The sequence below is a fragment of the Hippopotamus amphibius genome, chromosome 9 (genome assembly GCF_030028045.1).
Source record: "Hippopotamus amphibius kiboko isolate mHipAmp2 chromosome 9, mHipAmp2.hap2, whole genome shotgun sequence".
In the NCBI taxonomy this organism is placed as follows: Eukaryota; Metazoa; Chordata; class Mammalia; order Artiodactyla; family Hippopotamidae; genus Hippopotamus; species Hippopotamus amphibius.
The window spans coordinates 26,828,597-26,852,507 of NC_080194.1; the positions used below are offsets into that span (position 1 = coordinate 26,828,597).

General features: G+C 43.7%; 1 protein-coding gene across 10 annotated transcripts in view; it reads left to right on the top strand.

The window, feature by feature from the left end:
• Positions 1–23,911, top strand: part of SERGEF (secretion regulating guanine nucleotide exchange factor) — a 222,787-nt gene that overhangs the window by 158,996 nt on the left and 39,880 nt on the right. The window contains exon 11 of one of the 10 annotated variants that reach the window (XM_057748440.1): positions 10,874–11,013. The exons of 6 other annotated variants lie outside the window; for them this stretch is intronic. In XM_057748440.1, coding sequence (XP_057604423.1) covers positions 10,874–10,884 — 11 coding nt within the window. In that variant the 3' untranslated portion in view covers positions 10,885–11,013. Of the gene's footprint in view, positions 1–3,489; positions 5,697–10,873; positions 11,014–23,911 lie in introns of those variants that run through there. 3 more of the 10 variants (XM_057748433.1, XM_057748437.1, XM_057748436.1) reach the window with 3 other exon arrangements.

The following is a 23,911-nucleotide window of genomic DNA, read 5'->3' on the forward strand; positions in this document are numbered from 1 at the left end:
AGCATAATTAAATCCTCCTTAAATGACAGAGAGTCTTGGCAGGGTCTCGAGTCATCATCGGAATGACCAGTCGTGATGTTCAGGACTCGAATAACAATCTGTACTTATGTCTGGGTCTCTTACACTCATTGTATCATGTAATCATGGCAGCAGCCCTGTATGTGTGTTGGGAGCAAGGGACAGGCTGGGGACATAATGATCTCCATTTCACATGGGAGAAAACCAGGACTCAGCACGAATGTCTTATCGGGGATCATATAGCTTGAGAGTAGTAGAGCTAGACCTGAAATAACATTTGCCAGGACAGGGCAGTAAAGCAGAAAAAACAGGTTTTTGAGTCAGACATACCTGGGTTTAAATCTCAGTTTTGACACTTACTAATAGTATTGACCTTGAGCAAGTTACTTAGTCTCTCAGGTCCCAACATTTCTCATCTATAAAAACAGGGAGAATAATAGTTCCCTTGCTGCAATTAAGTTTATTCCAAGTATATAATGCATGTAAAGCAGCTAACATTGTGCCTGGTCAGAGTAGGTCCTTAGCACATGGAGACTATTATTCTGCCTCCTAATCCAGCGCTCTTTCTATTCTACCACGATGTCCGCTACTGTGATGTGGAAGGTCCAGGGAAATGGACTGACCTGTCTTGAGCCCATCAAACCCTAGAAGTGCCTTTTCAAAGTAATGTATTCTCATTAGCTTTAGGAGGGTGGGGGTTTTGCTTTCTTTCTTTCTCATAACAGAGGCCTGAGAGACTTTTTATTCATAGGTAAACTTAAATAATTTAACATTAATACAAGAGGTGCTGGCAAAGCAATAAAGTATCATATATGGATGTTATTGATAGTAAATGCCCATAGTCTGGAAATGCTTTTTTGATCATGTAGGTCTGCCTTTTAAAAATATGCGTAGAATTTGACTAGGAGAACAGGAGACATTTCATTTAGGGTCAGAGGTCTGAAGGTAAGACAGTGTAAGATATGCTTGACTTGGCTAGAACAGAAACTGTAATATAAGGGGAGCATACATGATGAGGTTGGGAAAAAAGGCTCATATATAGAGCTTCACATGTGCATGTAAACACACACATAATACTCTCATCGCCTACCCACGTACATTGCTCAGCTAAAGTCCTTAGTTGGAAGTGATCAGAGGCATTGGCTGAATAGATCTTATTGCACTCAGCCTTGATCTGTAGGAAGGTGATGTGATATAGCAGAAAGAGCCCTGGACCAGGAGTTAGGAGATTCCAGTATTGCTCTTGGTTCCATCCCCATTCAACAGTGTGACTTGGACGAGACATGAAATCTCCCTGGGCCTTACCTCCTCATTTATAAAAATGGGCCACTTTCAGAAAATCCTTTGGAATTATTTATGAAGAGCCTTGAAGATGTCCATTCACTTTCATTTATTATTTCGTATCCTGAAACTGTCTCCTAAGGAAAGATCTTAAATATGGAAAAAGCTTTATGGTTAAAGATGTTGATCCTAGCATTTTATAATTATTAAAATTAGAAGTTGCCTAAATGTCCAACAATTGGGATTAAATAAATTTATGGACCATCTTCTTGACTAATTTGCTTTATTTACTAAGAGTAACAGCATTGGTCACATAAAAAGGAAAACAAAAAGGCATATATAAAAAAAAATAATGGGAGAATCATATTTTCCAATGTAAGCAACATTCTTGATGTCCTCTGGGATTCTTCACAGTCTGGCCCCAGCCATTCGCCCAGCATCCCTGTGCCACCATTTACCTTATATGGCAAACTCACTATGGCGACCTTAGGATATTTCCTAACAAATGCCTTTTTTCTTTGTATGCTTTTGTATGTCCTATTCATCCCTCTTGAAATGCCCTCCCTCCCTGTCCAGCAAGTGAACACCTGTTCTCCTTCCAGTCCAGCTTTAGATTTCTCCAACTTCCTAGAAAGGATCAATTGCTCCCTCATCTCTGTTCCTGTACATTTCATAAGGGGCCTCTAACACCTGTGTCTCGTGTTAGTCTTCTGTGTCTGTGCCTGTCCTTCTCTCTCCACACAGAGCCTGGACGTCTCTTGAGAATCAAAACTGCTTATGGCCAAATCCCCTGTACTTAGCAGAGGGCCTGGCATTTAATGGGCACTCAATGTGTGTTGATTGAATTACTTTTCACTTTTTAACTTTACTTTCTGTTTTTTCATGTTTTCTGAATATTTTGTAATGACCCTGCATTATGCTTATAATGAAAGAAGAAAACACTAATTCATTCATCCATTTATTTTTAGGGAGGTGACCTTTATTCAAAGGTTCTCAAACCTGGCAGTGCCTCAGAGTCACCAGGAAAACTTATTAAAATGCAAATTCCCACATCCCTAGGCAGGCTTCCCAAACCGCAATCTCCAGAGCAAGGACCTGAATCAGTATTATTAACAAGCTACTTGGGTTATTGTGATGCTTAGTCATGTGTGGAACCCCTTGACCTAAGTACCTCTAAGGTGCTTTCAGCTTAGAATCTTCCTCCTTCTTGGAATGGCCTCCTGTCCCTTGCGACCCCTGCCATGAGAGGCTTTAGCATGAGGGCATTGTGGAGCAACGGGCCAGACAACGGAGAATAGCTGTAATAGCAGCATTATTGAGCACCTGTTCTATACCTTCTTTTATTCTGTACAACAATACTTTAAGATAAGTTTCAATATCTCCATTTTACAGATGAGAAAATTGAGGCAAAAAATAGTAAAGTGTCTTTCCCAAGGTTAAATAACAAGCATGCAGTGGAGCTCATATTTGAATTCCGTTCTCTCAGATTTCAAAGCCTACGAACCAGAACCCCCCTTACTGTCCCTTCTCTGCCCCCCACTGAAGGTATCCCAGCAGTGCCAGGTGCAACCCTGCTGTGTGCAGATAGGCCAGGTGGGGTGGGGTGGGCCCTGGAGCCCCTGCCCTCTGTGCAGACGTGTGGGATCAGCATGCTTGGGCAGCCGTGTGCCTCGGAAGCGGGGGCTCCTGCTCACCAAATGTGCTCTGACACCCACCCACCTGCTTACCGGGTGCAGTGAAGCAGCGGAATTCAATTTGCGGCAGTGACCTAAGAGGGACTATTTTTAGTAAGAAAGTAGGTCAGGGGCTGCAGCGGTGCTGCCTGAGAAATGAGCAGCCTCTCCTCTCACCAGGAGGCTTGTTCGCTTCTCATGCAGCCGGTGTGGAGGTGAGAAAGGCAGACCTGACATCCTCACATGACCACAGTCATAATCGTCACTGTGGAGCCACTGGGAGGAAACACACACACATCTAAGGCACAGAGGTTCTTGTCTGGGTTTGCCTAGGGTCCTGGCGCCAATCTTCCTCAAGAAATTAGAATCCCTTCAGGGAACATCTTGAACATGATAGGAGGCTCATATATTGTGTTCCCGCTGCATACCAGCTACTGTTCTGGGTTTGATACGCATTATCTCATTTAATCCTTGCAAATACCTCTGCAAAGCAGGTATAATTATCCCCATTTTGCAGACGTGGAAACTGAGTCACAGAGAAATTGAGACTTACACAAGATCACACAGCTCATGTGTGGTGGAGCCGGATTTTGAATCCTGTGTCAAGACTTCAAAGCTGATGACCAGATGACCAGTCCATCAAACCATGCTGGAGGTGATTTTTTTAATTACCACTCTAGCTCTGCCCCATTTAGCTTGGTACTTCAGAGAAAACAGTACAGAGATGGCCTCCTCCAGCTGGACTTAGTGAGTCAGACAACCTTCTCCTTCCAGGACGTGAAAGGGTACGCAGACCTCTTCCCCAGAGAGGAGAAGGTACATTTCTACATACTGCTGCCCAATCATTGAAGCCAGTAGTTGCCAAAAACAAACCAACCACCTGATTTCACTGGGCGTGGAGTGTCTCAAATGCTTGCTCTGCCACATATTAACTGCAGATCTGTGGCAAATTGCAGGGCGTTCATTGGCGATGCACAGGCGGACACGGGCTTGTGAACAGAATGCAGTAATTGACACATTGTGGTTCATTATGCGCAGCATGCAGGACTCTAGCGGAAGCCCACTTTGTGGCCAGAAGCCACTGGCACCACCAGCCTTGAGAATTTGTTCCTGGCTCTGTTCTGGCTCTCCAGCTGGAGAGCACCATACCTTCAGCACCAGAAGCAGTCTGGGGCTCCTGCCTTATCCTGCTCCCTCCAGGCAAGGAGTGAGGATATTTCCCCTGGCCCCCTGCATGATCTCCGAGGAAGGTTATTTGTTCACTCATTTATTCAACAGATGTTTTTGAACACGTGCCAGGCATGTCACAGAGAACAAGACAGTTGCTGCCCTCACAGAATAGAATTTACAGTCCTTCTCTGGGCCTTAGTTTACTTATCATCAAATGGGTAGGAAAGAGAGAAGTGAATTGCTCAATCTCTTCTAGCTCTAAGATTTCAGAATCTATGATTCTGGATTGTAAACATTTATTACTGAGTCATAGTGTCAATCTTAGTCATTTGTATCCAATGCCAAAGGAAAAAAATGAAAATCTAGAGTTTCAGAAGCGGATGGGAACCATGGACACAAGCTAGTTCAATTTCTTCAGTTACAGACGAGAAAAATGAGGCTAAAAGAGGAGTGTGACTTTTCCAGTATATCAGTGGCAGAGTCGGGCCGGGGAGGCCAGTGCCAGCTGAACCCAAGCCTCACCTCCAGCCTTCTGAAGGCTGCCTCCTCTCACAGCGGTGCTGATGAGCCCCACCTCAGATCCCTTTCTCCATCTGGCTTCTCTAACACCGAGCTCTCCTGAGTCTCTCCTTCCTACATCTCTAACGCCTGCTCCTGGGCTCCCTTACCAGCCTCAGAGCCTGCGGCCTGCAAGTAGAAGAGGAAGGATTAGCTCTGCCTCAGAGGTAGCTCACCTGGTAGCTGAGCCTCAGAAGGTGAATAGAATTGGAATTCATTATGCCAAGACCTCCAAAAAGATGGCCTAAGAAGGAGGGGAAGCAGAGCAGCTAGAGTTTGTTCTGAGTTCTCAAACAAGCAGATACAGGCAAGCCACCGTGAACCTGAAAGGGAAGGGGAGCCAGTGGAGGTGGCCGGGGAGCAGCTGCTCCTTGAGCTCACTGAAGCCCTGCAGAGGGGCCAGCCTCCCCTCATGCCGCAGAGCCCCTCTGTACCTCTGCCCTTTGCCTGAGTCCTCCGTTTAGCTTGTGAAAAGAGTCTCAAGCTGGGAGGGACTGGGGATCTTTCTGATGACCTAGTGGGGCAAGGGGATTGAGTTTACTGCAGAGAATTCAGCAGTGGAAGGCTCAACACTTTTTCAGTGACCAGAAGGTCACTCTAGGTGGAAGCAGATGCTGTGGGTAGACAAGGCTGTAGCCAGCTCCTAAAGTACCTGCTTGTGGTTTTCCCCTTCTCTCCATCACAGTCTGGGAACCAGTACTTTGAAGCACTTGATTAATAAAGTTTTCTGCACTATAATGGTGGTCAGAGGTAGGAGGGTAGGTCAAACGTAGGTCAGAGGTGAGTAGAGGATGAGAATACTGTTCTTGACTATGAAAACCTATATCCATTTTGTGTATCCGTGTATAATTTTAGTCTCTTAAATTGATCTGTATTATTTTGCACACTGTACTTTTGTAGAATATAATTTTCTAGTAATATCATGTAACATCATCCATAAAGAACTGCCTGATCCATGTACATAAAATGTCATCTGTGCACTTATAAATGTGTCTATTGTGCTTAAAAATAAATCATTCTGAATTTTTGAAAGATGACTTCGAGTCATTCGGCTGTGAGCTGGAAACATGAGTCTGAAGCACCGAGTCTCGTTTGTCCTTGGGCTGGTCACTTTCCCTTTCTGCCCCTCTGCTCTCGTACCTGCGGAGCAAGGATGGATCATTGTGGTTTTGCTCACCTGGCCTGTGAACCAGTTCTATCGAATCACTTGAGATGATTGTTAAATGTACAGATTACTGGGCCCAGTTGCAAATCTGTAGAATAGGGAGTTGATTACTTGGAAATTTTTAGTTCTAATGACCCTCCAGGTGACTCCATGTCGTGCAGCCAGGTTTGGAATAGTTATCTTCCAAGAACCCCACTGGTTCTGTTATAGAGTCTTCTGCCTTCTCTTGCTCAGTTGTTCTTATTTTCTCTTATCCTTTTTTCCCTAGAGAGCTCCCCTCACTAGACTGTGAACCTCTGTGGAGCAGGGGCCGTAACTTGCCTACCTCTGTATCCCTGGAATCCAGTACAATGCCTGGTACACGGGAAGTGCTTACTAAGCAGAAGGAGGGAATGAATGGGCTTTCGTGGCTTCCCTACCATTTGTGCACATCCAAGTAGTTTCCGTAATTTTTCCTGTAGACTCAGTCATTATACATCTTCTGATATGATAAAATGGAAAAAACCGAGATTTTGGAAACTAACAAAAATGGTTGTGAATCTCAGTTCCACCTCTTACTGTATAGTAGTTTATTCCAAGTCATTTAATCTCTTTAAACTGCAGAGTCCTTGATTGTGCAATAAGGATAATAGCGCCTGTTTCTCAAGATTGTTGTAAGGACTAACTTACTACATGAGAATATGCATGTAAAAGTGCTTGACATTAAGTAGGAACTCAAATACTTTAGTTGCTTTCTTCCTTTGCATGGTAAATGACAGGAAAAGAAGGGATGGAGACTGAGAAGAATGGATCATTCCCAGGCCAGCCACTGAGGATGAAATATGGTCTTTTGTCATCCCCTGGCTTCCTGGGACCCAGAGGTTCTGACCGAGGCCCAGGCAGCTTGGTAGCCCCCTACTTGCTCAGTCCTGAGCACATCAGAATTTGGACTTAGAATCTCCTGACTCCAAATGCAGTGTATGCTTTCTATTACTCTGCTACAGGGAGGTAGGAAAAGAAATAGCAGAAGAAATTCAAGGAACTATTATAGGTTTGGGCTCCCCATGCAGGCCTGATGTCTGGGCTTGCAGTGAGAAACTCAAGTTCATTTAGAGTGGTTAGTTTCCAGGGCCAAAGATCTTTGGGTTGGTTTTGTTAGCACATCAGCTCCCCTCTCCACACACTCTGTGTTGGAACTGCCACAGCGTGCTGCTTTCCATAAAAGTCTTATTTTTTTGGCCATACTTCTCCGCTTGCAGGATCTTAGTTTCCCAACAAGGGTTCAAACCCATGCCCTCAGCAGTGGAAGCACTAAGTCCTAACCACTGGACTGCCAGGAAATTCCCCATAAAAGTCTCTTTCAAACCAAGTCCAGCTATTTTGGCCCCCCAAAGGCAGCCAGATTAGTTATCCTCTGGGAAAAATGGTAAATGGTTATCCCTCCCCACAATGCCTTCAGCACCACAGTAACAACAATAGCCACCCTTTCCCGAGTGCCTCCTGTGCTGAATCTTCACGACATCACCTTCAGTAGGTATCATTAGCTCCATTTTACAGGGGAGCCCGTTGTCATTAAGACTGTAGACTTTAGGGTTAGACTGAGGTTCAAGTCCTGGTCCCACCATGTTTTAGCCAAGCCTCTCTGAGTCTCAATTTCTTCATCAGCAAAATAGGATTAGTAATGTATACTTCACAGTACTATGAGGACTGCGTGAATGCGACATGCATGGTACTTGACATAGTGCCTAACACGTGGTAAGGAAATCCTCCACCAACGTAACCGTGGTGATGATGACCCATGACGATGATGGTGACAATGCCATGATCTCTTGATCTGTAGAAGGTAGGTCATAGTAGCTGCTAGCGGGATGAGGAGAGATGACAACACCCCCAGCAGTTCCTCAGACAAACTCCAAGAGAACCTCAGGAATGGTGTTGGCAAGGAACCTGGTGTGATTGGTTGGAATAAACTCAGAGGAGAGCTGTATTTTATGTATTCATTCAGTGTATTTTTATTGACTACCTACTATGTGTCAGGCCTTGTGCTAAAAGCTAGAGATACAATAATGATACAACAGATATGATATCTGCCTTCAAGGAGCTTACGGTCTCATGGGAGAATCAGACACTGTTAAAATAATTACACTAGGTTAATTATTAAAATAATTATAAAATTACAAATAGGATAAATGCTATGAAATAAAGGGAAAGGTTGCCATGAGAGCATATAACAGGGGTCCTGACCTACTTCAGGGGTAGTTTTACTGAGGAAGTACCATCTGAGTCGAGATTTGGAGGATCATTAGGAATTTATTAGGTGAGGGAGTGAGTGAAGTGGGGAGAAGCTTGCTAAGCACATGGACCAATATGGCCCCTAAGGTGAGAGGCAGCTTAGTGCTTTCAGAGAACTGGGAAGGTCAGTGTGACTTGAGTATAGAGAGTGGGGAAGAGTATGAGGTTGGAGAGGGAGATCAGGGCCTCGTTGAGGATTTTCTTCTCTTTATTTTAAGAACATGGGGACCATTAGAGGATTTGGAGCAAAGGCTGTTGTATGTGTGTGTTGCACATGTAAGGAGCAATACGACCAATCTGGTATTTATAAGAGATCTTTTTGGCCGTGGTCTTGAGAATGGGTGGGAGGGTACAAGAGTTGCTGTGGGGAAATCAGCCAAGAGGAAGCTTTTGCTTTGGTTCCCCTCCCCCCCCCAAAAAAAATTAACGCTGGATTGGACCGAGTAGTGACATCAGAGGTGAGGAGGCAGAAGAGGTTTGAGATACTTAGAAGGTAAAATTGGCAGGACTTAATGATAGACCTATGAGGAAAGAGGAAGTATGAAGGACAGCTGCCGGGTTTCTGGATATACAAACGGATTATGACCTTGTCATTCTAAGCTTAAACAAACTAACAAATAAACTAACAAAGGAAGAAAAAGATAAGACCAGATTTGGGTAGAAAGAGCTGATTTTGAACACAGGGCACTTGAGCTGCCTTTTAAACATCCAAGTGTAGATGATCTGTACCTAGTGCTGCCAATGGTAAGACACAGTGACCTTGGAATGCCTTTGGGCACTCTGACCCACATCCAGCCTCTCTGAGGGTCAGGCTTGTTTACTCCAGTTGGTGTGAGGACTCATGATTTGCTTCTTACCCTTCATGATTCTGTTTCCTTACCAGAATATCCTGAAAAGAGGTGTCGAGAGCGAATTCAGCCCAAGGGAGGGATATGAACAGTCACGGAAGAGAGTCAGCTTCCCCAGAGGAAACAATTCAGATATTGATACACGTTATCTTAGGTTTTTTTTCCCAAAATCTGTGGTTGAGCTATTGTGTTTGATGTGTGTTCATTTTTTATTCATTTATTAATTAAAATATTTTCTATTAATATATATCTACAATGTGGCAGACACGATGCCAAGTCAGAAAGGACTTTGGGACTTTGGTTCTTTGGAAAAGTGTCATCCCCAGAACCTTTCTGGCATTGCTGTTCTTGTGATCAGAAAGAAACCACACAGGATGCTGCCCTGTCTCTGAATACTAAATCTCCGGGATGCTGACTGCTGACTTTTATCAAGGGGCACATCCTTGACTTCAGAGAGTTGGTTTATCCGGGGCTCCCTCTGCAGCTGAGACTCCCAGATCTGTCAGTGGGCCTCTTCTCTTTCATACAGTCTCCCTAGACAGGATTTGCATCAATGCCAGTTATTCACTTTGAAAGGGGCTCAGCTGGGCAGCCTGAGCTCCACCCCCCACGCCTACGCCTGGGCCATGTGTTCCGGTTTGCTGTCTGAGAGCATCTCTCTGTGTCCAGGTGAGGATGAGAGAAGTGGCAGTGCAGGCTTTGTGTCCTCATCTGCAGTAGCCGAGGAAGTGGGGCTGGCAGGCAGAGAGGGGAGAGTGGAGGAGTGACTCATGCAGCCCTGGCACCACACGATGTGATCTGTGAATACCCGTGTGCAATAGATACATGCTCTAAGAACATTTGCCTTGTGAATGTCCTTAAACTCACGAGCCACATGAATTCAGGACAGTGATGACCATCATGAAAGGGAGCATCGTGTCCTTTCAAGAATCCTCTAGTATATTTAACATGCAGTGCAGTGAGGGAGGGGAGAATCTATGCCAGTTTAGGCACTCAGGGGAAGTTGACTTTCCCTATGTCAGTGGAACAAAGAACTTCATACACCTGGAGTGGATAGTGAGTCCCTGTTTAGGGGAGGCGTTCCTGCAGAGGGTGACCATGTGTCAGGTGGGACAGAGAGACTCCTTCCCAGGGTGGGATGGTAGACTGAGAATTGCTTCTCTAAGATTCTCTGATTCTTGGCTTTGCCTTTCATCTTGAAAAGTAAGTCTGCCTTAAGCAAGTCTGCCAAGGACAGAGGTGTCCTTGAAGTCAGAAGGACCTCAGGTAAATCCCAGCTCCACCTCTCCTAACTGTGTGACTTGAGTGAGTTGTCGTCTGAACCTGCTTCTCCTGGTCTGCAAAACCAGGTCCATAATACTTTGCAGTTTGTGTGTATGAGGGTCAAATGAGTTAAGCATAGCAGCCAGCACCCCAGGATGTGGGACAGGGAGAAGCTTTGTAGAGCCCCTGATCAACTGCTTCAGATCAGCTGTCAACTGTGGTGTGTGCACGTGGCCTGGGTCTGCACGCTCTGCTCACAGAGAACATTCATTGCTCCCCAGTGCACAAAGGCAGGGCATGTGTCAGCTCGCTGGCAGCCTGCAGTGAGCTGGGACACACTGTCCTGGTTCTGCCTGAGGAGACACGGGCTCAGCAAGCAGTTAGACCACCTGGTTCAAGTTTCCCCAGAGAACTCAGTCCTGGTTACAGAGAAATCCTTTCAGGTTCCGAGGACGGCATGTTGCTGCAATCTGACCCCTGTAAGAATTCTGACTATGTCCCCTTCTCAGGCCAGCTCTTTCCTAAAGCTGATTTTATGAGGAGTTACTTTCCTAACATGTGGGATAAAATCCTGATGCGTGTTTCTGATGGTGTCTTGGGAGATTTACACTGTTTTTATTTTCCAGGGGAGCATTAACGAGATGTGGACTAGCCTTTGGATGGAGCTAGCCCAGTCACTGTCAACTCAAGGCCATTTTCTGCCTGCAAAATCCTTGCCTCCCCAGGCAGGGCTCTGGCTTCATAGGTCACCATCTAGCACACGTGAATCATGCCAACCCGAAGACGCGTGTCCCGGTTCAGGGCGCCCATCACAGTCATCACGGTTTCCATCTGCGCACACAGTGCAGGTTTATATTCACTGGTTGTTTTCTCCTCCACCATCCCTGCAGGCTCTGTAGGGTGGAGCTCTTGGCCCCTTTATTCACATTAGGAGAACGTGGGTCTTAGAAGGTGCAGTAATTTGTCTGATGTCGCGCATCTAATTATTGGCAGAGCCGTTTTTCAAATCTGGTCTTTTAAGGGGCAGGCTGAAAGAGTGAAAACACCATCCAGCATGTGCATCTAACCTATATCATTCATGAGCTGTGTGATGTTGCACATACTAGTCATTAGTATTGTAGACGGTTATCAATATTAGCCATAACAGTAAAGTTTCCAAAGCAATCAGCACAGTGATAGGTGCTCTACATCATATCTCATTGCATTCTCACACTAGACACAAGAGATGGGTTTTATTATTATCTGTTTTAAAGATAAGCACCCTGAAATTCAGAGAGCTAGAGTAACTTGTCTGAGCCTCAGTTTCTCTTTAAAATAAAGATATTAATACCTTCCTGGGAGGGTGATTACGAGGACTGAATGAATGTGTGTAAACTGTAGCACAGGGCCTACGATGGACGAGGCACTCAGTCAGTGCTTCCTTCCTTTCTCTAGTTCCCTCTCTGACTCCTAATCCAGTGATCTTTCCATTGCATCTCATTTAATCCACTTAGAAGCTGAGGTCATGCTGAAATCCTTTCATAGTTTTCTCTCTCACTCTCCCCCCACCCCGCAAAAGCCAGTTCAAGTCTCTGATCTGAGCTGTCTGTCAGATACCGCCTCTTTTGTCTTCTGCCAGTTCAGGAAACACCATCCTTTCCTGGCATGCTGCTCCACACCCCTGGCATTTGCCCCAGGGCTATGTTCTGGAACGCTAAAGCCTGCCCTGGCCTCTCCAGCCACAGGGCTCTCCCCTTTCCCGACTTCCTCTAAGGCAAATACAGGTTGTTTTCCTTAGTTTGGCATCTTGCCTGAATCCTTCATGTTGTTATGTTGTGTTTCATGAGGGTCAGCACATGGAAATGACCTGGAACCCAGGTCTCTTGACTTCCAGCGTCATGTTCTATAGCTTATTATTTAATATTTAAGAGACACACACTAGGTCATGATGGAAAAAAAATAGGAGCCCCATCTTTGGGCATCCTCAGAAATGTGTTTATTTGTCTCTCAATAAATGTTTATTTATTTAGCACCTGCTCTCAGCCAGGCCCTGGGTGTGGCAGTGAAGGAGGCAGGCAGGTCTGTTCTTCGTGGAGCTTTCATGGAGCTCACATTCTAGGGTGGGAGGTAGAGAATAAAAATGTAAAGTAAACTGGAAAGATAATTTTAGATTTTAAGTGCCATGAAAGAAATTAGTTGGGCTGCAGGGTAGAGAGTACCTGGGAGGTGTTTTGTACACTTTGCATAGATAGGGTGGTCAGGGAAGGGCTCCTTGATGAGGTGCCATTTTGAGCTGAGATCTCCCAGGAAAAGCTGGGGCAGGAGCATTCCAGGCAGAGGGAGCAGTGAGAACAAAGATCCAGGGGTGGAAAGGGGTTGGCCATACGAGGAATGCAATTGTGATCGGGAGGACTGGGACACAGCGCGCCAGAGGGAGGAGGGAGAAGGTCAGAGGGCAGGAGCTGGAGGATGTTGGGCCCCGGAGGCCACAGAGAGTTTGCATTTTTTTCTAGGATCAGTGGGAAGCCACTGAAGGGCTTCAAGCAGAGGAGTGATGCTATCTGAAAGATAACTGAGGTGGCTAAGTGGAGAATGGATTGTAAAATGTGAACAGTGAAGCAGAGATACCAGTGAGCAGGCTTTTACAATAGCCCAGGAGAGTTGACAGTGGCCTGGACTGGGTTATGACGGAGGCAGAAGCACATCAAATTGTATAGATTATGTTGAAGTTAGGACAGCAGGGCTTGGTGAAGGATTAGATGAAATAATACATTCTGCTCAATCTATTCAGTACCCAATTAGTGTAAATCAAAGTGATCCCTAGTTTCAGTTCCTAAACTGAGGATTGAGGGGGACGACAGACATCAGGCAGTGGATAGACTGGGGAGGTGATGGACCTGACTGCCAGGATGTACCTCTGCAAGTTTGAGAGACCATAGGTAGAGGCTGGTCCTTGCATCTCTGAAAAACAGCTTGGAGGAGTGAAAGGGGGAGATTTTTCAAAGAATTCGTTCATTCAGCAGTCCTATGGCAAGTGCCTTATCTGTGGTTGGTGTTCTGCCGGCTGTGAGTAAATAGCTCTGCTTTTTAGCACCTCCCTTCTCTTGGGGGAGGTAGAAATGTAAACAGGCAAATCTCAGTGAGTCAGGATAATGACAAAGGGATGAACAAGGGGATGTGGGAACATGAGGGAGAGGACTTTTCATAGCGGAAGTAAGGGAGGGCCTCACAGAGAAATTGGGCATCAAAGGGGGTAAGAGAAAGAACATTTCAGAAAAGGCCAGCATTTGCAAAGGCCAGAATCCTGAAAGACAGGGGTATATTCAAGAAACAGAAAACAGCTGAGTTGTGGCTGGGATTTAGAGTCTGTGGTGGGGAGGTACAGGCTGGCATGTAAGGTCGTCGACTGTACTGCAAAGTGCCTCGTGTGCCCTATTGAGTGTATTGGACTTAATCCTTTACACATCCAGGAACCAATGGAGGTCTTAAAACCAGGGTCTAGAGAATGGAAAGCGAATAGCTACCCCACAGACTGCCTATCAATCAAATCCCCATTCCTTGCTGTGTCTGGATGCAGCCTCAGAAACATTCTTAACACAACACTCCAGACAGTCACTTCCAGTCAACCAGAATTGGCAGGGGGCAGGGCCTATTTGCCATTCCCCGAAGAAGATGAGTCTGTGGATGAGTTTAAAGAGAGAAGTGTTCTAGGACTAAAAGCTACCTTTTACAGTTATCTCATCAGCCACAAGTATAAATTGCCTACATTGTGTACTGACCTGGAGAACGGTCAGAGAGAACGCAGCATCCCTACTGTTGATGGGAGAGTGGCTGTTGGGCCAATGAAAGAAATAACAGTCCAGCGTGAAGAAACATATTTCTGAGTGTGGCCATGATTGTATGAACTCCAAGGGGCAGTGCTGAGGCAGAAAGTAGCAGGCTTTCAAGGAATCCTGATCCACTAGCCCTTAAATGGATGCACTTGACCTGTAGGGAAGTGCCGTGTTTTAGTAAATGCAAGGCCTCCTTGTCCAACTGACATTGGTCCTTTTCCCCAGAAAGCTCTGTTGAAAAGGCCACATCGGGGAAAAAAAGATGGCGGCGAAGTAGAGAGACGTGGAGTGCATCCCTCACCACAGATGCATTGGGAATGCACGGAAGGACACAGTCATTCCCACAGAGAACCAGCTGAACACCAGCAGACGGCCTCGGACACCGGAAAGGGCTGCGGAGAACCTGACATAGCCGGACAAGCAACCCCAAAAGCTTGGACAACCATGAGGAAACAAAGAAACACCATGCAGGCAAAGGAGCAGGAAAAAAACCCACAAGACCAAATAAATGAGGAGGAAATAGGAAAAATGCCTGAAAAAGAATTTAGAGTAATGATAGTAAAAATGATACAAAATCTCGATAACAAATTAGAGAAAGTACAAGAAACAGTTCATAAGAACTCAGAAAAACAAACAGCAATGGATAACAAAATAACTGAAATTAAAAATACTCTACATGCTCTAACCAGCAGAATGACTGAGGCAGAAGAACGAATAAGTGAGTTGGAAGATAGAATGGAAGAAATAAACGCCACAGAGCAGGAAAAAGATAAAAAAATAAAAAGACTAGAAGACAGCCTCAGAGACCTCAGTGATAACATTAAGCATACCAACATTCGAATTATAGGCATCCCAGAAGAAGAAGAAAACAAGAAAGGGTCTGTGAAAATATTTGAAGAGGTTCTAGTGGAAAACTTCCCCAACATGGGAAAGGAAATAATGAACCAAGTCCAAGAAGCACAGAGAGTCCCATACAGAATAAACCCAAGGAGAAATACACCAAGACACATATTAATCAAACTAACGACAATTCAACACAAAGAAAAAATATTAAAAGCAGCAAGAGAAAAGCAACAAACAACATATAAGGGAAAACCCATCAGGATAACAGCTGACCTTTCTACAGAAACTCTGCAGGCCAGAAGGGAATGGCAGGATATACTGAAAGTCCTGAAAGAGAGAAACCTACAGCCAAGAATACTTTACCCAGCAAGAATCTCATTCAGATTTGAGGGAGAAATCAAAAGCTTTCCAGACAAGCAAAAGTTAAGAGAATTCAGCACCACCAAACCAGCCTTACAACAAGTGCTAAAGGAACTTCTCTAAGTAGGAAACACAAGAAAAGGAAAACACCTACAAATACAAACCCAAAACAATTAAGAAAATGGTAATTGGAACACACATGTCAATAATCACTTTAAATGTAAATGGATTAAATGCTCCAACCAAAAGACACAGACTGGCTGAATGGATACAAAAACAAGACCCTTCTATATGCTGCCTACAAGAAACCCACTTCAGACCAAGGTATACATATAGACTGAAAGTGAAGGGATGGAAAAAGATATTCCATGCAAATGGAAGTCAAAAGATAGCAGGAGTAGCAATACTCATATCAGACAAATTAGACTTGAAAGTAAAGACTATTAAAAGAGACAAGGAAGGGCACTACATAATGATCAAGGGATCCATCCAAGAAGAACATATCACAATGGTAAATATCTATGCCCCCAATATAGGAGCACCTCAATACATAAGGCAAATGCTAACAGCTATAAAAGGGGACATCGACAGTAACACAATCATAGTGGGAGACTTGAACACCCCACTTACATCAATGGACAGATCATCCAAACAGAAAATAAATAAAGACACACAAGCTTTAAATGACACATTAGACCATCTCGACTTAATTGATATTTATAGGACATTCCATCCAAAAACGACAGACTACACTTTCTTCTCAAGTGCACACGGAACATTTTCCAGGATAGATCACATCTTGGGTCACAAATCAAACCTCAGCAAATTCAAGAAAATTGAAATCATATCAAGCATCTTCTCAGACCACAACGCCATGAGACTAGATATCAATTACAGGAAAAAACCTGCAAAAAAGACAAACACATGGAGGCTAAACAATTCACTATTAAACAACCAAGGAATCACTACAGAAATCAAAGAGGAAATCAAAAAGTATCTAGAAACAAATGACAACGAAAACACAACAACCCAAAACCTATGGGACGCAGCAAAAGCAGTTCTAAGAGGGAAGTTTATAGCAATACAGTCCTACCTTAAGAAACAAGAAAATGATCGAATAAACAACCTAACCTTACACCTCAAACAACTAGAGAAAGAAGAACAAAGAAACCCCAAAGTGAGCAGAAGGAAAGAAATCGTAAAGATCAGAGCAGAAATAAATGAAAAAGAAAGGAAAGAAACCATAAGAAAAATAAATAAAACTAAAAGCTGGTTCTTTGAGAAGATTAACAAAATTGATAAACCATTAGCCAGACTCATCAAGAAAAAAAGGGAGAAGATGCAAATCAACAGAATTAGAAATGAAAAAGGAGAAGTCACAACGGACACCTCAGAAATACAAAACATCATGAGAGACTACTACAAGCAACTATATGCCAATCAATTGGATAACCTGGAAGAAATGGATACATTCTTAGAAAAATACAATCTTCCAAGACTGAACCAGGAAGAAATAGAAACCATGAACAGACCAATCACAAGTACAGAAATTGAGGCAGTGATTAAAAATCTCCCAACACACAAAAGCCCAGGACCAGATGGATTCACAGGCGAATTCTATCAAACATTTCGAGAAGAGTTAACACCTATCCTTCTCAAACTCTTCCAAAATATAGCAGAAGGCGGAGCACTCCCAAACTCATTCTATGAGGCTACCATCACCCTGATACCAAAACCAGGCAAAGATGTCACAAAAAAAGAAAACTACAGACCAATATCACTGATGAATATAGATGCAAAAATCCTCAACAAAATACTAGCTAACAGACTCCAACAGCACATTAAAAAAATCCTACACCACGATCAAGTGGGGTTTATCCCTGGGATGCAAGGATTCTTCAATATACGCAAATCAATCAACGTGATACATCATATCAACAAATTGAAGGATAAAAACCATATGATCATTTCAATAGATGCAGAAAAAGCTTTTGACAAAGTTCAACATCCATTTATGATAAAAGCTCTCCAGAAAATGGGCATAGAAGGAAATTACCTCAACATCATAAAAGCCATATATGACAAACCAAAAGCCAACATTGTTCTCAATGGAGAAAAACTGGAAGAATTCCCTCTAAGAACAGGAACAAGACAAGGGTGTCCACTCTCACCACTGTTATTCAACATAGTTTTGGAAGTGTTAGCCACAGCAATCAGAGAAGAAAAAGAAATTAAAGGAATCCAAATTGGAAAAGAAGAAGTAAAATTATCACTCTTTGCAGATGACATGATACTATATATAGCAAACCCTAAAGACTCTACCAGAAAACTGCTAGCACTCATTGATGAGTTTAGTAAAGTAGCAGGATACAAAATTAATGCACAGAAATCTCTTGCATTCCTATACACTAACAACGGAAGAGCAGAAAGAGAAATTAAGGAAACTCTCCCATTCACCATTGCAACCAAAAGAATCAAATACCTAGGAATAAACCTGCCTAAGGAGGCAAAAGATCTGTATGCAGAAAACTTTAAGACATTGATGAAAGAAATCAAAGATGACATAAACAGATGGAGGGATATACCATGTTCCTGGATTGGAAGAATCAACATCGTGAAAATGACTGTACTACCCAAAGCAATTTACAGATTTAATGCAATCCCGATCAGATTACCAATGGCATTTTTCACAGAACTAGAGCAAGAAATCTTACGATTTGTATGGAAACGCAAAAGACCCCGAATAGCCAAAGCAATCTTGAGAAGGAAAAATGGAGTTGGTGGAATCAGGCTTCCTGACTTCAAACTATACTACAAGGCCATAGTGATCAAGACAGTATGGTACTGGCACAAAAATAGAAAGGAAGATCAATGGAATAGAATAGAGAACTCAGAAGTAAGCCCAAACACATATGGGCACCTTATCTTTGACAAAGGAGGCACGAGTATACAATGGAAAAAAGACAGCCTCTTCAATAAGTGGTGCTGGGAAAATTGGACAGCAACATGTAAAAGAATGAAATTAGAACACTTCCTAACACCATACACAAAAATAAACTCCAAATGGATTAAAGACCTACATATAAGGCCAGACACTATCAAACTCCTAGAGGAAAACATAGGCAGAACACTCTTTGACATACATCAAAGCAACATCCTTTTTGACCCACCTCCTAGAATCATGGAAATAAAATCAAGAATAAACGAATGGGACCTCATGAAACTTAAAAGCTTTTGCACAGCAAAAGAAACCATAAACAAGACTAAAAGGCAACCCTCAGAATGGGAAAAAATAATTGCCTATGAAACAACGGACAAAGGATTAACCTCCAAAATATACAAGCAGCTCATACAGCTTCATACCAAAAAAGCAAATAACCCAATCCACAAATGGGCAGAAGACCTAAATAGACATTTCTCCAAAGAAGACATACAGATGGCCAACAAACACATGAAAAGATGCTCAACATCACTCATCATCAGAGAAATGCAAGTCAAAGCCACAATGAGGTATCACCTCACACCAATCAGAATGGCCATCATCACAAAGTCTGGAAACAACAAATGTTGGAGAGGGTGTGGAGAAAAGGGAACTCTCCTGCACTGTTGGTGGGACTGTAAGTTGGTACAGCCACTATGGAAAACAATTTGGAGGTTCCTTAAAAAACTACAAATAGAACTACCATATGATCCAGTCATCCCACTCCTGGGCATATACCCAAAGAAAACCATAATCCCAAAAGAAACTTGTACCATAATGTTTATTTCAGCACTCTTTACAATAGCCAGGACATGGAAGCAACCTAAATGCCCATCAACAAATGAATGGATACAGAAGATGTGGCATATATATACAATGGAATATTACTCAGCTATAAAAAGGGATGAGATGGAGCTATATGTAATGAGGTGGATAGAACTACAATCTGTCATACAGAGTGAAGTAAGTCAGAAAGAGAAAGACAGATATTGTATGCTAACTCACATATACGGAATCTAAAAATGGTACTGATGAACTCAGTGACAAGAACAGGGAAGCAGATATAGGGAATGGACTGGAGAACTCGAGGTATGGGAGGGGGCGGGGGGTGAAGGGGAAACTGAGAAGAAGCGGGAGAGTAGTACAGACATATATATACTACCAACTGTAAAATAGTCAGTGGGAAGTTTTTGTATAACAAAGGGAGTCCAACTCGAGGATGGAAGATGCCTTAGAGGACTGGGGCAGGGAGGGTGGGGGGGAATCGAGGGGGGGGCGTCAAGGAAGGGAGGGAATATGGGGATATGTGTATAAAAACAGTTGATTGAACCTGGTGTACCCCCCAAAAAAAATAAAATAAAATAATAATAAAAAAAAAAAAAAAAAAAAGAAAAGGCCACATCGCTCCTTTGAAGGAGGTAAAATATCCTGGGTGAGGAAGCAGGAGGTAACCATTAGTCTGAGAGTTCAGTGAGGGCCGTGATTGTCCTTGCTAGCTCTATATCCCTGGCACCCAGCACAAGACCTGGCACACAGAGTGTACTCAGTGATATTTGTTGAGTAAACTAACTAGGAGAAGAAAATAACCAACCAGCCAACCAAACATCCAACCGAGGTTTGAATCCCAGCTCTTCAATTTCGTTTCTCTTAGCTATACAATGACCTTGTTGGTGTCTGTGGCCCTTCACATTCTGCTGTCCTAGGATTCTAAGATGGTGAATAGAATGGTTCAGAGCAAACCAGGGCATCACTCGTATTTCTGACATGCCTCAAATTTAATCAGAATAAAATATCAAAATCAAGCAGTACTTTACAACATCTCAGATATGCCTTCTAAAAACAGAACCTGCGTCTGTCTCTGAGTTGTGAAGAAAATGTATTAGGTTATATTAAACAGCAAGATTGTCCTTTTTGTAGGAAAGAAAATGAATTAAATCTTGTCTTCCTGACTGGGGATTTTAATTGGGATTTGAGTCAATTTGATCTAAATTTGAGCATCCATCCAGAAAACATTTATTGACATCTGCTATGAGCAGGGCTTTGTGCTAGGCATGTGGGAGAGAGGAAAATGAACAAGACACAAGATGTACAAGAGCCTTCTAGGCAGAAACTGACAGTCTAGTCAGCGAGATAAAACATATACACACTTGACTGTGACCCCCAGTAGACCGAGAATCAACCGGGAGAGGACTAGGGGAGGTCAGAGGAGGAAACCACTTCCAGTACATCACACAGACAGGAAGTCTGCCTTTTAACACACCGTGTAGGGCTCAGAACTCACTGAGCCACTGTGGCCATGAGGATGTGCTCTGGGGTTGCTCCTGGTTAGCCAGCAGCCCCCAAGTCGAGCCCCTCAGCCCAAGCTGAGCTGTTGCTGGCAGGGAAAATCACCTCAGGCCCTCAGCCACTGGCTGCCAAGCTCAGTGGCCCCTTTCTATGGCTCACATCCTTGGGGCCAATTCAAAGAAAAAGTTGTTCCCTGCAGCAGGAATTCTTATTTTTTCTTTTGCCCGTGTTATCCTTTCTGCCTCGGCTCCCACTGAAATTCAAGATGTAGCTAAAACGGGAGCACATGCTTTCTGACATTTATCCAACAATTACTTGTCAAACCCTTCTCTGTGCAGGGCCCTGTGCTAAGTGGGTAGGCGATTCATACAGGCCCTGCCCTCAAGGAGCTGACAAAAGGCTGCATGAGCCAGGCCCAGGGAGAACTGTGATACCAGCTGTGAGAGGGGGCAGATGAAATGCCCACAGTCAGAGGAGAAAGAGTTTGCTTTTAGGCTCTAAAAAGGGAAAACCTAAAAGAGATCCATGGGATTTGGACCTTGAAAAATATAGGTTTTCTAAGATAAAATAATGACAAAAGCATTGAGGGGGCAAAAAAATTCCAGGCATGTTTAGGGAACTGGGAATATTTCAGTTTGACTATAACAAAAGGAACATATATGTAAGTAATGCTTTAAAAAAAACAATTGGGGGCCTGTCTGAATCAGTTTAGGCTGCTGTAACAGGGTACCATAGACTGAGTGACTTAAACAGCAAACATTTATTTCTTACAGTTCCGGAGGCTGGAAGTTCGAGATCAGGGTGACAGCATGGTCTGGTTCTTGGTGAAAACCCTCCTTCTAATTCACAAATGGCCTTCTTGCTGTGTCCTCACATGGCAGAGACAGAGAGAGAGAGGGAGAAAACTCTTATTTTATCAGGGCACTAATCCCATCATGAGGGCTCCACCCTCATTACCTAATCACCTCCCATAGGCCCCATCTCCAAACACCATCACATCAGGGATTAGAGTTTCAACATAATGAATTTTGCAGAGACACAAACATTTAGTCCATAGTAGGGCCAGATTATAGAGGACCTCCTTAGATGTTCCAAGGTAAGGCAATTATATATTTAATTCTATAGACAGTAAGATGTCACTAATAGTTTTTCAGCAGGAGTGTGCATAAAATCCTAGGGTTGGAAAGGACTTTGGAGATGACCCGGTCTAGCCCTCCATCTCACACATAAAGACTGAATCCCAAAAGGGGAAGTTACTAACCCAAAGTCAGACAGCTAGTCAGTGATGGAGCTGGAGGCAGGGCCAGCACCAGATCCAGATCTTCTGGCTTCAAATGCAGTGGTCTTTTGCCCTCCATGATGAGATCTGCACTGTGGGAAGATTAATGAGGCTTTCTAGGGGGCGGTGTATTGGGAAAGGAGAAGCAAGAGTCAGGCAGAGGTTTGGGGGACTTTTGTATGATGTTTGGATGAAAGGCAACACCTGAGGTCTTTAGGGCCTTGGCAGTGGGCTGACGGGGAAGGTGCCGATGAGGGAGACACACAGAAGTCCAGCTAGTGGGGCTTGGGCGTGGAAGGCAGATGGAAGGGAGAAGTTCACCTGTACTCACTTCAGCTTCTGTTCTATAGTGAGTTGTCCCATTGGTTCCATCTGGTAAACTACCTCAAAGTGGACATGAAGGGAAATAAATCCAAAATAAATGCATCAAACACCTTCAATATTTCCTAAGTTAACCCTGTTTGTAATTTTTTTTCTTTTTCTTTTTCTTTTTTTTTTTTTTTTTTTGGTCCGTCTTACCTAGAGAACTTGATCCTTTTCCAGAGCCTGGCCTTCCAGGTCGTGAGTCCTCAGCAATGTTATCCACTTACCAGCCCGCACTCTGGCTTTGTGGTCTTACACGTGGGACACTGGAGCTGCCATCATCGTCTGAGTGTCTCCAGTTTTAGGTTTCCTGCCAGGCTCTGTGAAGGTGCTGTGCGTATGCTTGCCTCCCATCCCATGACTCTAGGTTTAGAACCAAAGCCCTGAGACAACCTTCAGCAGACACTGAGCTCCTGACTCCTGACCTGAGGAAGGCCCTAGGCAGAGACCTCCTGCCTCAGAACCTGGGAGCATGAAAATGCGGGCTCCTGGGCTCCCCCTTACACCTACTGAATCAGAGTTTTAGAGTGGGGGCCAGGAACCTGTATTTTGGACAGGTGTCCCAAACGATTTTTATCTACCTAAAGGTTGAGACTCTGCCTAAGTCACTTAATTATTTTTCTGGGCATCAGTTTCCTTGTTTGAAAACAGGGAAATCATGTACTCAGTTTACTGTGAGAAAAGAAAAACATTTGGGGGAAAAATGCTAAAAGTTTTACATATATTTATAAAAGTAATATATATGTATATAAAATTATTACATGTATTCCTAAGTTTACAATCTTGGGATCAAGAAAGTTTGAAACATTTCTCAGACTGAAATACACTGAAAACTGGTAAAAGATCTGAGTGCTCACATCTGGAGCATGTCTGCTTACCAAGCAAGAGAAGATATGAATGAATACCTCCAGGAAAGGTAAAGTCTGAAGCAAGGTCATTAAGCTTTCTCTTCAATATCCTCTACCTCATGCATTCAGTCAGCATCACTGAGTGCCTAATATGTGTCAGGGCACTGTGCCAAGCCAAGAATATGGATATAAATAAGACATGGTCCCTGACCTCGAGGGGTTGGAGATCAATACGGAAATGAGTGTTCAATATGGTGTGATAAGCACTGGCTCCAGGGTGGGTAGAGGGGTGGGTATTGCTGCTCTGGCAACAAGAGCAGGAACCAGCTGTCAGGGAAGGTGTCACCAAGGAGCTGACCCTAGAGCCAGGTACGATTGTTCCAAGAAGGAAAGCCCCTTTCATAGTCCTTGTCACTCACCTGCTGCCTTCTTCCATTCCATCAAATTCTCTCCTCGGTTTCCTCCCCTCCTTCCCCATCAAACCAGTCTCAGGGACCCAGTTTTTTCCTTCTTCACTGTACCGAAACCTAAGTCAATTCTTAGGTTTAGTCATAAACACTGGGGTTTAAAACAATGCCTTTTCTTTTGAAGGAGATGCAGTTTACATTGTTACCCCCCCCCCCCCAATGCTACCCCCAAACAGTGTTCTGTTGGAGATTTGTTTGTTTGTCCTTTACATCAACCAGCTGATAGGAGAGATGTTGTGCTCGGTTGGTTAGTTGTTTTTCGCAGGGAAGAGGATAGGTGACAAGCGGTTTTCCCCAGCCCTTGTTATTTTACTAGATAAATTATTACTATTTTGCTTATCTGTAAAGCATTAAGGATTAATACATAGTCGAAGTTAAGTTGTAGAATGGCCTTGTTAGTGTTTTAAGTAGAACAGCAATGGGTAA